This window comes from Schistocerca piceifrons, chromosome X, assembly GCF_021461385.2.
Source record: "Schistocerca piceifrons isolate TAMUIC-IGC-003096 chromosome X, iqSchPice1.1, whole genome shotgun sequence".
Classification (NCBI taxonomy): domain Eukaryota; kingdom Metazoa; phylum Arthropoda; class Insecta; order Orthoptera; family Acrididae; genus Schistocerca; species Schistocerca piceifrons.
The window spans coordinates 701,028,165-701,043,102 of record NC_060149.1 but is presented as its reverse complement, the minus strand read 5'-3'; the positions used below and the strand labels follow the sequence as shown (position 1 = coordinate 701,043,102).

General features: G+C 44.4%; 1 protein-coding gene across 1 annotated transcript in view; it reads right to left on the bottom strand.

The window, feature by feature from the left end:
- The window catches only part of LOC124722626 (pikachurin-like), a 51,111-nt gene extending 38,067 nt beyond the window's left edge, over nucleotides 1-13,044 (bottom strand). Inside the window, exons 1-3 of the mRNA XM_047247760.1 lie at nucleotides 12,765-13,044; nucleotides 1,479-1,637; nucleotides 793-970 (exon numbers count right to left, since the gene is read on the bottom strand). Of these exons, the coding sequence (XP_047103716.1) occupies nucleotides 793-970; nucleotides 1,479-1,637; nucleotides 12,765-13,044 (617 nt within the window). The remainder of the gene's footprint in view (nucleotides 1-792; nucleotides 971-1,478; nucleotides 1,638-12,764) is intronic.
- Between the last annotated feature and the right edge of the window lie 1,894 nt (nucleotides 13,045-14,938).

Sequence of the window (14,938 nt, the reverse complement as noted above, 5' to 3'; positions counted from 1 at the left end):
CTGTCAGTGTGATCATCTGATGTATCTGACCCCAGGAATGTGTCAATAAAGTTTCCCCTTCCTGGGACAATGAATTCACGGTGTTCTTATTTCAATTTCCAGGAGTGTATATCTCGCGTAGCGATCATGACAACAGGGTAAGAGAAATAAAGATGCACAGGCATGAAACCTGTCATTTTCCTCTAGCGCAGCAGGTGATTGGAACACAACAGAAAATCGATAATATTAGTGTGAAATACGTGCCGCCAGATACTGTATATTAACTTGTGGAGAATATATCCAGACATAGAGTGAAGATCAGTTTGCTCAGTTGGTTCATGAGCAGGATTAAGTTAGTTGATTAAAGAGCTACGTATTTCTCGACTGCAATCCATTGCCTGGTAAATAAAATACTTTCATACGTAACATCTGAAGAGACAATTGATTTAATTGCTAATCTAGTATGTTGATCACTACTTCAACTCCCTCAGCCTTGCCAATGTTCAAAGTATGGCTCTGTATGAGATAGTATCTGTGGCATTTTTAGTATTCAAGGGTTTAAGATCCAATTGCAGAAAATATGGACAGGCATGCCACAGCGCTGAATGCATACGCCTCTGTACCCTGCTAATTCACTTCCCTTATCCTTGACAAAGGGTACTCATGCGTACTAATTTCACAGAAAATTTACTTTTCGCACGACGCTGCTCTCACTTACTTGTATCCTCGCTGCGATGCGCTCTGTATAGTGTGTTCGAGTTTATTATTCACTTAATATAGTACTTACTATCGAAGTCACTCTGTATAACTCACCCTTCAATAATGGCGAGGGAGACGAAATCACCTATTCCGTCTTCCTTTTGTTGGTTGTACAACAGAAGACCATCGTTTGCGTATGAGATGAATTCCATTTCGATATTCAGTTTGTTGTAAGCTTTCAGACATTGCAGTTGAACGTAGGACTCACCATCAAATGCTGGAATCCGATACACTGAAACGAATACAAGTTACTGTAAAGTATTGCCCTATAGATATATGAGAATTGTAATTCTTAATTTCAACAAAGAATGCCGAGTATTCTAAAAGATTATATAACCTTTAAATATTCACAAAATGTTCTACGATGGAGAATACCACTTTGGGGTTATCGTAACGCCAAAATGTTCTACCTTAGGAAAATTTATGTTGTCACGTCCAGTGATAATTTGCTCAAGCACATCATGCTTCGTACCTTGGGTTGTAAATGCAACCGTAAGAACTGAAATCAAAATCTCAGCTACAATGGACTTTTCCCCACGGCAGAAAGCTATGTGAGATACATAACAAGCAAGAAAAGTTGTAGTTATGAGGGCGATGATTTGGCAAATGCAGATGATTACTACGGCTACAAGTTTCGTGAGGTTGGCTGTATGCGTGACGTGCCAGCCACATGAGTCTCTACGAAATACTTCTTTCGCAGCTGTCAGTTTAGTAATTTTGAACGGAATATAGATACTGACCGAGGCAGCGTCGGCCGTCGTGTGAGGGTTGCAGCCCGTTGCGGCAGCGGCAGGAGCCTCGGTGGCAGAGGCTGTTCTTCAGTGCGCAGTCGGCGTCTGCGTAGCACGTACTGCCCAGCCGACGCACCTCCGCTGAGGCCGCCGTCACGTGTATCGTCACTGAAATATACACAGTGCAATAATTACTATACTAATTTACTTACTCGGTGTCTAAAAGTCCACCCGCGCAGGATTAGCCGAGCGGTCTAAGGCACCGCAGTTATGAACTGTGCGGCTGGTCCAGGCGGAGGATCGAGTCTTCCCTCTGGCATGGGTGTGTGTGTTTATCCTTAGGATAATTTATGTTAAGTAGTGTGTAAGCTTTGGGACTGATGACATTAGCAGTAAAGTCCCATAAGATTTCACACACATTTGAACATTTAAAGGTCCACATCCTTGTCGTAAGCAGATCAAGTGTCTTGGCGTGAACTTCATTGACATCCTGTGATAATTCAACCCGCGCTTTCCAGATAAAGGTTACGTCCGGTTCCTAAACATCGCGTTACGAGAGTGCGTTTGTTCCACACACATAATCTGTCCACTTTGGCGGCTGGCGTATTGGAGGGAGAGAATCACCTGGCGTCTGCAATAAATGATAGGCCTATTGTCCCGGAGAAGGAGTAGTTTGGCCAGGCACAATCATTATAAGCTGTCTTAAAGGCAGCAGATCTACAGTGCAAAAGGTGAATACATAGTAAAATGGGTATTTTGACAGTTGAATTCTTACTTAGTACTCAAAGGTGGGGACTCTACATGGAATATCGAGGACGAGAAGTGGAACGTTTGTCATGGGTAGCATCTTGTCCTGGTAATTACCCAGAATACAGATACAACAAAAATAATCCGCATTATTCACCATCTTTCATTTTGCTGGTATATTTGTAAGGTAAAATTTCCACTTAAGCTTGTCACTAGCAAAATCGTGTGACTTCCTCGGTGATAGTATGTGACGTGCATCCCAGTTGCACTTAAGAGAATACACTGATGAGCCAAAACGTTATTACAACCAGCTAAATATCATGTTTGTCCACCTTTTGGATGCAATACTGCAGCTATTCTTTTCAAAAATAATGATAATAATTATTTGATACCCTTGGGTGATTATTATTTTTATTATTAATTATTAAAATTATTATTGTTTTTAACTTTTGGTCCATCGTTTATTGTAGTTGCATTCAACATTTGTTCGAATTATTAACAGTAAATCCGTTCCCCATTCATCTGCCCAAGGATATCTGCCTATTGGCCAACTAGGTCAGACTTTTGCGTAAGTTTACTTTTCCTCTTTGAGGTAAAAACAGGTCAAAATCCTTGCAAATACATTCTTGTTGTCAGCAGAACGCATATTTTTCTTTAGAACTCTCCTCTTCTAAGTATTCCCTGGAATTCGATAGGTGGTGGCACCAGTTTTTGAAAGCTCTTTGTGTTTATGTATGGCCAAATTATGGTTTCTATATTCGCCCAAAGGCCGCCAGTGTTTTGACCGTTTTATGTCTTGCACTATTTATAGAGGGCGACCTTGCAATCATAACGTGTTTCCTCCGTAGCTCAAAGCCCCACACATTTGGCGGGAATGGCTAAGCAAGTCTCCATCAACCTCCAGTGCATTCGAGAACGCCTAGGACATGCCCATCAAAACACCAGGCAGGCATTGATACATTATCCAATGTGACACAGCCTGTGTCCTGTTAACCTGTACATTTTCAAAAGGAAAGATAATGACATCTGTCAGTGTGGTCGTAGGGGAACTCCCGACCACATTGCCTTTACCTGTGACGTCTAAATGAAGTTAGGATCCATTGGACACTAATAAACCACTAAAAAACCACTAATTCCCCCAGCACCACCTGATTGAATTCGACTGCATTCCATTATCTTCGCTTTACTTTTGTTGATGTTCATCTTATTTTCTGCTTTAAGAGACTGTCCATTCCGTTCAGCTGCTCTTCCAATTGTTTTTCTGTCTCTAACAGAGTTACAGTATCATCGGCAGACCTCAATGTTTTTATTCCTTCTCCCTGGACTTTTATTTCCACTCCAATTTTTTCTTTTGTTTCTGTTGCGGGGTAAAGTCAGCACCAGCACGCCAGTCAGGAACGGCAGAGAAGAGAAGGCTATGAAAAGAGATCAGCCAGTCGTACGCTCACCGACCACCATCCAGGACGACAACGCGACACCAAAGGCCCCTACATGAAGAGGATATAAGCGCCGCGCCCTACTAGTGGCAGCCCACTTCGATAGCAGCTTTAATCGTAGCCTATATCATTTGTACTCCCTACATAGCACAGACTTGTGTTTATCTATTCTGAAGAAGATTAATTATTTCGTATGTCGCCCTTTGCTTGCGAAACATCTCTCGAATTTAAGTACTGGAATTGCCTTATTGTGATAAAACTGATTACTATGGGTTGTTTGATTGTTTGTTTAGCGAACCAAGTATGCAGGATTCCTAGACACCACAGTTCTGGCATCGGCTAAAACCCTGTCTCACTCCCTCCCAACAACTACTTCCTCGCCCTCGACTCTTATAACTGCCATCTGGTTTCTCTACAAATTGTAAATAGCCTTTCGTTCCCCATATTTTACCGCTGTCACCTTTAGAATTTCAAAGAGAGTATTCTAGTCAACGTTGTCAAAATCTTTCTCTAAGTCTACCAATGCTATAAACGTAGGTTGGCCTTTCCTCAACCAATCTTCTATGTGAAGTCGTTGGATCAGTATTGCCTCGCGTGCCCCATATTTCTCTGGAATCCAAAGTGATTTTCCCCGAGGTTGGATTCCACCGGTCTTTCCACTCATCTGTAAAGAATTCGTGTTTGTATTTTGCAACCGCGATTTGTTAAACTGATAGTTCGGTAATTTTCACACCTGTCAGCACCTGCTTTCCTTGGAATTGGAATTATTATATTATTCTTGAAGTCTGAGAGTATTTCACCTGTCTCATACATCTTGCTCACGAGATGGAAGAGCTTTGTCATGGCTGGCTCACCCAACGTTATCAGTAGATCTAAAGGGACGTTGTCTACTGCTGGGGCCTAGTTTCGACTTAGGTCTGTCAGTGTACAGTCAAATTCTTCACGCAGTATTACATCTCCCACCTCATCTTCATCTACATCCTGTTCCGTTCCCATTATAACGCTTCAAGTGTATCTCCCTTGTGTAGTCCCTCTATATACTCCTACAACCTTCCTGCTTTTCCTTCTTTGCCTAGGATATGTTTTCCACCTCAGCTCTTGATATTCAACAGCTGGTTCTCATCACATCAAAGGTCTCTTTAATTTTCCTGTAAGCGGCATCTATCTTTCCCCTAGTGATATATGCTTCAAAATTCCTACATTTGTCCTCCAGCCACTCCTGTGTAGCCATTTATCACTTCTGTCAATGAAACTTCCTGGCACATTAAAACTGTGTGCCCGACCGAGACTCGAACTCGGGACCTTTGCCTTTCGTGGGCAAGTGCTCTACCGTCTGAGCTACCGAAGCACGACTCACGCCCGGTACTCATAGCTTTACTTCTGCCAGTACCTCGTCTCCTACCTTCCAAACTTTACTTATGTCAATGTCATATTTAGACGTTTGTATTCCCCTTCGTCTGCTTCATTAACTGCATTTTTATGTTTCCGCCTTTCATCAATTAAATTCAGTACCTCTTGTGTTACTTAGGGATATTTACTAGCCCTCATCCTTTTACCTACTTGATCTTCTGCTCCCTTCACTGTTTCATCCCTGAAAGCTACCCATTCTTCCTCTACTGCATTCCTTTCCCCTGTTGTGAATTATCCCCTCATGCTCCTTCTGAGATTTTCTACAACCTTTGGTTCTTTCAGTTTACCGAGGCCTCAGCTTCTTAAATTCTCAACTTTTTGCATCTTCTTCAGTTCTACAGATTCTACAGTTCATAACCAATAAATTGTGGTAAGAGTCCACATCTTCCCCTGAAAATATCTTACCACGTAAAATCTGGTTACGAAATCTCTGGCTTACCATTATATAACCAATCTAAAACCTTCCAGGGCCTCCAGGTCTCTTACACGTATACAACCTTATTTTATGATTCTGAAACCAGGTGTTAGCTATGCTCTGTACAAAATTCTACCAGGCGGCTTCCTCCTTATTCCCCTACTATTTTCCTTCTTTTCCTTTTTCTACAATCGAATTCTAGTCTCACATGACTTTTAAATTTTCGTCTCCCTTAACCAACTGAATAATTTCTTTTATCTTCTCATACATTTTCTTCAATCTCGTCATTATCTGAGGAGCTACTTGGCATATAAACTGGCACTATTGTGGCGCGTGTGAGCTTCGTGTGTATCTTGACTACGATAATGCGTTCACTACACTGTTCATAGTTGCATACCAGCATTCCCATTTTTTAAAATTTATTATTAAACCTACTCCTGCGTTACCCGTGTTTGATTTCGAATTCACAGCCCTGTATTCACCTGACCAGAACTCGTGTTCCTCATGACATCGAACTTCACCAACTTCCTCATTATCAATGTTTAACCTGTCCATTTCATTTTTAAAATTTTCTAACCTGTCTACCCGATTAAGGGATCTGACGTAACACACGCCGATCCGTAGAACGCCTGTTTTGTTTCTCCTGATATCGACAGCCTCCTGAGTCCCGCCCGGATACCCGAATGAGAGACTATTTTAGGTCCGAAATATTTCACTCACGAGGATGCCATCATCATTTAACCAACAAATGCCCTTGGGAAGAATTACAACTGTAGTTTCCCTTTGCTTTCAGCCGTTCGCAGTACCAACACAGCAAGGCCGTTTTGGTTGGTGTTATAAGGCCAGATCATTCAATTATCCAGACTGTTGCTCTTACAACTACTGAAAAGACTGCTTCCCCTCTTCAGGAAACAATTGCTTGTCTGGCTCCTCTAATGATATGCCTCCATTGTGGTTGCACCTACGGTGCAGCTATCTGTATCGCTGAGGCACACAAGCCTCGCCACCAACTGCAAGGTCAGTTGTTCATGGGGGGAGGGTGGGCTCCAATACAACGGTACGTAAATACTGTGTTACCTAAGGAGCAGGCGCAAATAACCGGACTGGCTGTGAATATCTTGGTAGACGACTACCACATGCAGACCGAAAGAGTACGGTGCGAGATTTCACTCCACTGTTTTGCAGACTTCTCCTTACAGAATGTGCTGTAGACAGGCCCGTCTAGCACGAGTGGTAGGGTAGCAAAAACAGACGAGTTCACTGCTACGCATTCAATTAATCGATCTCGGCAAAAGTGGTTGTTGGTACAATCTGGTGTCATAGGTTAATTTCTACAAATATATTAAATTATATCCCAGTTTTGAGGTACTTATCGATCTGAGCAGCTATTTTCAACAATGAAAGGAAATAAAGTTCCTGTTGCATCCAAGATTTCAGACGTTCCAGATGGGTCAGTTTTGAAAGTTATTACTGCAAATAAGTCTCCTCCGAAAATAGGAAAGATAATAGCTGAAGAGAGAGGTCGAGTGTCAGGAAGAATACATTAGTATTATGTTGTTGTTGAGCCTTGTTGTCGTTTATGTAAATTTGCGTTTCTATGAAAATTGGTTTTTAGGTATTTCCTTTTTTTTGTGCGTGTCCCACCTGAACTTGAACCGTTTTGATCTGGCCTGTCTCGGCTTTAGAGTTTCATACCCTTGCTATACATATGTATATACAAATGAAATCACATCCTCACAAGGTGATACTGTTCACTCTGCTTCCCTACGCCCATAGCTCTCTTATATAACACCTACTGAAAAGTGGCTTCAGCCATCAAGTATTTTCTGACTGCTATTAATTCGTCTTTTTAAACTTGCATATTCTCTACGTTTTGTCAACAAAACTGTTATTGATTCATATTACATTTAAGATTATATTTGTTACTGATTCATTTTACATTTAGGAATATATGTACATTTCCTTTCTTTTACCTTTACTTGATGATTATTACTATAATTATAATCAATACTATTGAAATGGACCATGGATAAAGGGTCACATGTGTGCATGGTTGAGTTGTCGCAACTACCCAAGCAAATACACTCACAGCGTCACGGTGCAGTGGCCACACCTCCTCATAGAATGTGCTGAGGACGGGGCACTCTGCGAACACCAAAAATTCGTTCAGTGGCGCATCCCAATTATACATTGCAAGGCTGCTCGCGAAAGGTGCCAGTGGCGTGGATGACTGCCAGAATACTTCCAGGGATTGTCAGCCTCTCGTGATTGCACTTGGTGTCAGGGCGCCCATAACAGCACAGAAGGGCGAGTGGCTGTACTGCCCTAGTCCCGATCTGCTGCACTCCAGGGCTGTAGTCTGGCTGCTGTTGGACTGAGACTGGCGGCAGCCCGCCATTGGAATGGTATCAAGCCCAGGAAAAACGGCTTGGTGCTAGAAGATGCTGCGGTGGTTGAGGCCCGAACTCATGGCGCATATTTGCCACCCATATCGCACCAGTACCTGGTACAGACCTCCCGCAATCGTAGCCACCACAAGACTGCACAGACCTCTGCTATGATTAATGCTGGTGGGGAGCTCACTAGTTGTGCCGATGAGCTGCTTCCAGCCACGATTGGAGCAACAAATCCGTGTCCCAGCGATGTAGGAATTGCCTGGCCTGGCCTGCAAGAGCCCAGACTTAACCGCTGCATTAGCAGCACTGTGGTGCTAGGCCTGGCCTACCTTACAATTCATAAACGTCCCTCCAGCTGCAACCGTGATGCCGACACCTTTGTGCCTGGGCTGCCTCTTGCTCCTCAGCTGCTGCGGGTGAGCTCATTGTTTATATAGTAACACTCAAAAAATGGTTCCGGTACTACAAAAGCTCCCTCCTTCAGGAGACTTGGCCCCTGTGTCTCTACCTTGGACAGTGGAAACTAGCAATCATTTCCTACAATTCTTAGTCTCTGGTATCATGAAAACACACTAATCACAACAAAACAAAATCAAACTACGAGAAGGATACATAATCATAACACGATCATAATACCTCTTACTGTAACTTAACTATTGTGCCTGCGTGGATGCTCAAAATTAGTACTTTACACACTGAAAACAATTAATGCTCCTTCACAACCCTCAAATTCACTTCCTGTATTACTACGTACGGTTACCACCTTACATACTCCTTGACAATGGGCCACAACCTGTGCTCTTGGTAACACATATTTCGAACTAACATTCTTGTTTACACTTCCACAGAACACTGTCTACGACTAACCACCACACATTGAACTTAATAATAATGCAATTAAATACAGGGCTATTACAAATGATTGAAGCGATTTCATAAATTCACTGTAGCTCCATTCATTGACATATGGTCACGACACACTACAGATACGTAGAAAAACTCATAAAGTTTTGTTCGGCGGAAGCCGCACTTCAGGTTTCTGCCGCCTGAGCGCTCGAGAGCGCAGTGAGACAAAATGGCGACAGTAGCCGAGAAAGCGTATGTCGTGCTTGAAATGCACTCACATCAGTCAGTCGTAACAGTGCAACGACACTTCAGGACGAAGTTCAACAAAGCTCCACCAACTGCTAACTCCATTCGGCGATGGTATGCGCAGTTTAAAGCTTCTGGATGCCTCTGTAAAGGGAAATCAACGGGTCGGCCTGCAGTGAGCGAACAAACGTTTGAACGCGTGCGGGCAAATTTCACGCGTAGCCCGCGGAAGTCGACGAATAAAGCAAGCAGGGAGCTAAACGTGCCACAGCCAACGGTTTGGAAAATCTTACGGAAAAGTCTAAAGCAGAAGCCTTACCGTTTAGAATTGCTACAAGCCCAGACACCCGATGACAAAGTCAAACGCTTTGAATTTTCGGCGCGGTTGCAACAGCTCATGGAAGAGGAAGCGTTCAGTGAGAAATTTGTTTTCAGTGATGAAGAAACAATTTTTCTTAATGGTGAAGTGAACAGACACAATGTGTGAATCTGGGAGGTAGAGAATCCTCACGCATTCGTGCAGCAAATTCGCTATTCACCAAAAGTTAACGTGTTTTGTGCAATCTCACGGTTTAAAGTTTACGGCCCCTTTTTCTTCTGCGAAAAAAACGTTACAGGACACGTGTATCTGGACATGCTGGAAAAGTGGCTCATGCCACAACTGGAGACCGACAGCGCCGACTTCATCTTTCAACAAGATGGTGCTCCACCGCACTTCCATCATGATGTTCGGCATTTCTTCAACAGGAGATTGGAAAACCGATGGATCGGTCGTGGTGGAGATCACGATCGGCAATTCGTGTCATGACCTCCACGCTCTGCTGACTTAACCCCGTGCGATTTCTATCTGTGGGGTTATGTGAAAGATTCAGTGTTTAAACCTTCTCTACCAAGAAACGTGCCAGAACTGTGAGCTCGCATCAACGATGTTTTCGAACTCATTGATGGGGACATGCTGCGCCGAGTGTGGGAGGAACTTGATTATCGGCTTGATGTCTGCCGAATCACTAAAGGGGCACATATCGAACATTTGTGGATACCTAAAGAAACTTTTTGAGTTTTTGTATGAGTGCGCAAAGCATTGTGAAAATATCTCAAATAATAAAGTTGTTGTAGAGCTGTGAAATCGCTTCAATCATTTGTAATAACCCTGTATTTGTCAAAAGCCGGTTGGAGTGTCCGTGCGGTTCTAGACGCTACAGTCTGGAGCCGGGCGACCGCTGCGGTCGCAGGTTCGAATCCTGCCTCGGGCATGGATATGTGTGCTGTCCTTAGGTTAGTTAGGTTTAATTAGTTCTAAGTTCTAGGTGACTGATGACCTCAGAAGTTAAGTCGCATTGTGCTCAGAGCCATTTGAACCAAGCCATTTGTCAAAAGGCCCATTTACTCTCCGTGATACAGTCAAACAAAAACACTGCACTTTACCCACTATACGTTGACGCAAATGTTACCCTGCGGTAGATGGGTAATCTTGTTTATCCACTGGTGGTAGCTGTAGGCGTTGTGAATCCCATTTCTGACAAGTGAAACAGAGTCGCGGTGAAGGGCCGTTTCTGTGCGAGGTTCGGCTACGGCAGTGGGTCATCGCAATGGCGAAGGCTGCTGGCATCTCAGATAAACCACATCAAAAATCAAATGTTTTATTAAAACCCATACGACTACACTCATAGCATTGTGGTGCGGTGGCCACACCACATCTTAGCACGTGGTGAGGACGGTGCATGGTACACAGCCAGCTGTCAACCAGTGGACCATGATATCTGTGCCCAGGAATGTTGACGCCATGGGCTCGCTCATTCGCGTGTCACAGTTTATACACTGCACAGCTGCTGGCTAGAGGTGCCAGGGGTGCAAATGACTGTCAGAATACTTGCTGGAAATGCCAGTCTCTGATGTACTTCGCTTCTATGAGCGACGGCACGTGGTGCCGTGGAGCACATGCCAACGGAGAAGGCTGAGCGGCTGTACTGCCTCAGTCTCGATCTGCTGCCCCAAAGGGCAGGTTTCTAGTTGATGTCGGAGTGAGCCTGAAGGCGGCTCAGCAGTGTAGTGGCACCAGTCCCAGGAAGGAGGACTTGGTGTAAGAATGCGGTGCGGCGGTGGAAGCTTGAGCTCGAGGCGGCTGTTTGCTGCCCATGTCGCACCAGCGTCTATCGTAGACCGCCTGTGATGGCAGGAGCTGCAAGACTGCTGATACCCCTGCTAAAATTGACGGTCATTTGTATGAGTCAGGAGCTCACTTGTTATTCCGATGCGGTGCTTCCAGCCACGTTCAGAGAAACTAATTCATTGCCCATTGATGTAGAAACTACTTGTTCCTACCTGCAAGAGCCCTTTTTTATCGCTGCGGTGCTTGGCACTGCGAACTTTAAAATGTACAGATAGCTCGGTTGTTGTAACCGGCATGCCGACATCTTAGTGCCTGCCGGCAGCCTTTGATTCCTTCAACTGCAGTAGCTGAGCTGCTAGTTCCCCGTGATGCCCAAAATAGTGGCGGTGCTTCGCTGTTACTATCATTATTATTATTTTTACTAAGCAGAGATACAACTTTGTAATCAGTCAAAACAAGGAACAGTTTCACTTCTTAGTATGGTAGGAATACAATCTACTATATATAGAGAGAGATTTAAAAGAAGAAACATAAAAAATATTCTGCATGATCAAAGAAAATGAAGCACCCAGAATGGGAAGGGGAAACGAAATGAAATTTCATGGGATGAGAGCATATGTGGTGCTATTTCAATGATTACAAAATCGATGGAAATTTACAAAGAACTGGGAATTGTGAGCCTACTTATCAGTAGGACGTTACAATCTCTCTGTCAGGGATGCATGGTTGAGAAGGTTATCGTGAAGAAGTTGTATCTATTCCTGAGACAAACTGCCGCTTAACTGTTGTAACTCTTCCTTGATATCCCAGATTCTCGCACTGGTCAAAGTTAAGTTCCGAGCGAGTCACACAATGTCCTACTGCAGACAAATGTGGGGATCCTGCCTGCCACTGAAGTACCTCAGTATTAAAAAGGAAGTTCATAATACAGGCCATATTCGGACGAGCATTTTACATTTAAAATTGACATCATGAAATTGTGGTACGAAAGATATACACGAAGACACACGATACCCATGGAATATTGTTGTGCTGTCGGAATTCCTTCGATCACTACCAGCCTTGACCCTAGGAGTAATACAGCTGTGTCCCTCCAAAACACTGGAAGAATGGGATCCCTCTTACAGTCATATGGGGTAATGCAGGAGTACGATTCATAACTGAACGAAGTGCGAAGTCATTCATCAGTAGTTCATGCTTTCCGGTCACAGTGCCACACCAAAAGCAGCTGTTTGTTTTTAGGTAATAATGGCAGCCTACTTAGGGGATCATCAACTGATGCTGTTCACGCCCAATCCGATCCATGTTGCTTCTTAGTAATCTGGGCGATGCCGTACCCTCAGCGAAGGTGAATGCTGCATACTGTCCCCCCCCTCCCCCCCCCCTCCCCCCCCCTCCCCCCCCCCCCCCCCCGAGAACTCTTTACCTTTTATACGTCCATTTAATATGCATGCTGTAAGGGCATTTTAAGATGAGTCTGGATGCAGATAACCAATTACGATAGTATCGAGCCATTGAGTAGAACTGTCTGTGATCGTTCCAAAATCCAGTCGATTTCCAATCAACCACTGTATTAACTCACTTAAACGGTCCACCGAGTTCACATTAAACGGTACCTATAGAACGAAAGGTTGAATCCAACCGTGTGTGATTTTGATTGAGTTCCTTGGCGTCTGAAAGGCTTCTTACTATTGCCACGAGCTAGTTCACTTTGTTGAGCAGCAAGTGCAACACATTGTTTTAGCTGCGAAAGTTCCATACGACATATGAACTCCAGACTCTGCTTTCGGAGGTGAGCAAAACTGCGCTTCAGCACTGAAGCTCGAACGACGACCTGAACACCACCTTTAACTGCTAAAAAATGTGTGCAGCATCGCCAACGCCCTGGCGACCGCGACAGATGTCCGCCGTCCGCCACAGCGGCCCCACGTCTCTCGTCCATTCTGCGCCGTTCTGCCGCCTGCGTCATGCCGGAAGGAGTTCCATCTACCTTTACTGACTGGCTTAAACACAGGTTTTCTTCAGATGGTATTGTTCTAATATGTTGTATCCTTTGGTATACACAGATAAGTTACATATCATTAATGTATCTTATTTACATTTTAGTTTCCCCATGTTGGCTTTATTTTAATATTAACAACCATTTGCTTTTAACATTGAAATCTGATTCCTCGTTATTTCCACCATTCAGCAACCTCAGTAAAACATTTCCTTATGTAGAAATGCTACAGACTACGCAGCAGCCGGCCGGGGTGGCCGAGCGGTTCTAGGCGCTACAGTCTGTGAGCGCGTGACCCCTACGGTCGCAGGTTCGAATCCTGCCTCGGGCATGGATGTGTGTGATGTCCTTAGGTTAGTTAGGTTTAAGTAGTTTTAAGTTCTAGGGGACAGATGACTTCAGACGTTAAGTCCCATAGTGCTCACAGCCATTTGAACCATTTAGAACTAAGCAGCATTGCGTGCATTAGACACCACAACACTACGCAACTCTTCACCATCAAAAACAAATCACAAATTATTTTTGGACTGAATGAAGCATATTCGTTACAAGATCATATTTCTAGAATTCGACAGCTTATTGGACGCAAAAACTAATTTTGCACTAAAATATACTAACAAGAAGAATTGCTATACCTGGAAAGATAATGTCGTTTCGATTCGATGACAACATATGCCACCTGGGGGATAGTAGATGAACTGATAGTGGTTTCAACGTCATACCCCAACAGAAAGCATAGTGCCATAGCTACCAGAGCACCATCTGTGTCTACCCTTGAATAAGGCAAGGTCGCAGCCATAAGGTCCAGTGTGCCGCGAACATGAGAAAAAAGCAGGCAACTATGCCACGGAGACGTACTCTTGCTTACTACAGCCAACTGAGGGAGTTTGAAAGGGGTCTGATCGTGGCCTTAGGAGTGGGCGGATGGTCCTTTTGGAGAACTGCCACACAAGTTGGACGCGTTGCGTCATCTGTGCAACCATGCTGGTATCAGTGGTCACCTGAACATTGTCACACTCATAGATGAAGTTCTGGATGTCCACACAGCACAGACGCCCGCCAGAAACGTCGTATTGTAATGGCAGCAGTGCCAGATCGTGCACCTACCACAGCACACATAAGAGAGCTTGTCAGCCCATATGTGTCACCACGAAGTGTTGTGAAACGATTATTAGCAGTGGGACTACGGACACGCACACCTGTAGCCCATCTTCCACTCATGCTACAGTATCGACTTGCACAGCTTGACTTGTGCCGTTAGATGATCACTTGGAAGATGGAATGTTACGCTGTGGTCTTTAGTGAGTCTCGTAGAGTCCATTCGTCCAATACATACTGGCACTACACCAGTCGTTACGATCTGGAGTGTGATAATCTACGGTTCTCGTCTACGTTTGGTGTTTCTGGAGTGGACATGAAATAGAGCTCGGTACGTGCGGAATGTTACTAGACCCGTTCTTCTGCCGTCCATGCCACAGGAAGGTGGCGTGTTGTTCCAACAGGATAATGCACGCCCATACACTGCTAGTGCAACTCAACGTGCTCTGCAAGACTTGCAGCAGCATCCCTGGCCATCACACTCTCCGTACATACTCATCAGTCGAGCACGTCCGGAATAAGTTGCAATGAGAAGTGACTCGTGTGACTCATCAACCAACAACTATTACAGAACGATGTAAACAGGTCGAGCAGGCGTGGAATAACATATCCCAGGACAGTATTTGCCATCTGTACGATAGACTAAGCCGGCCGGTGTGGCCGAGCGGTTCTAGGCGCTACAGTCCGGAACCGCGCGACCGCTACGGTCGCAGGTTCGAATTCTGCCTCGGGCATGGATGTGAGTGATGTCCTTAGGTTAGTTAGG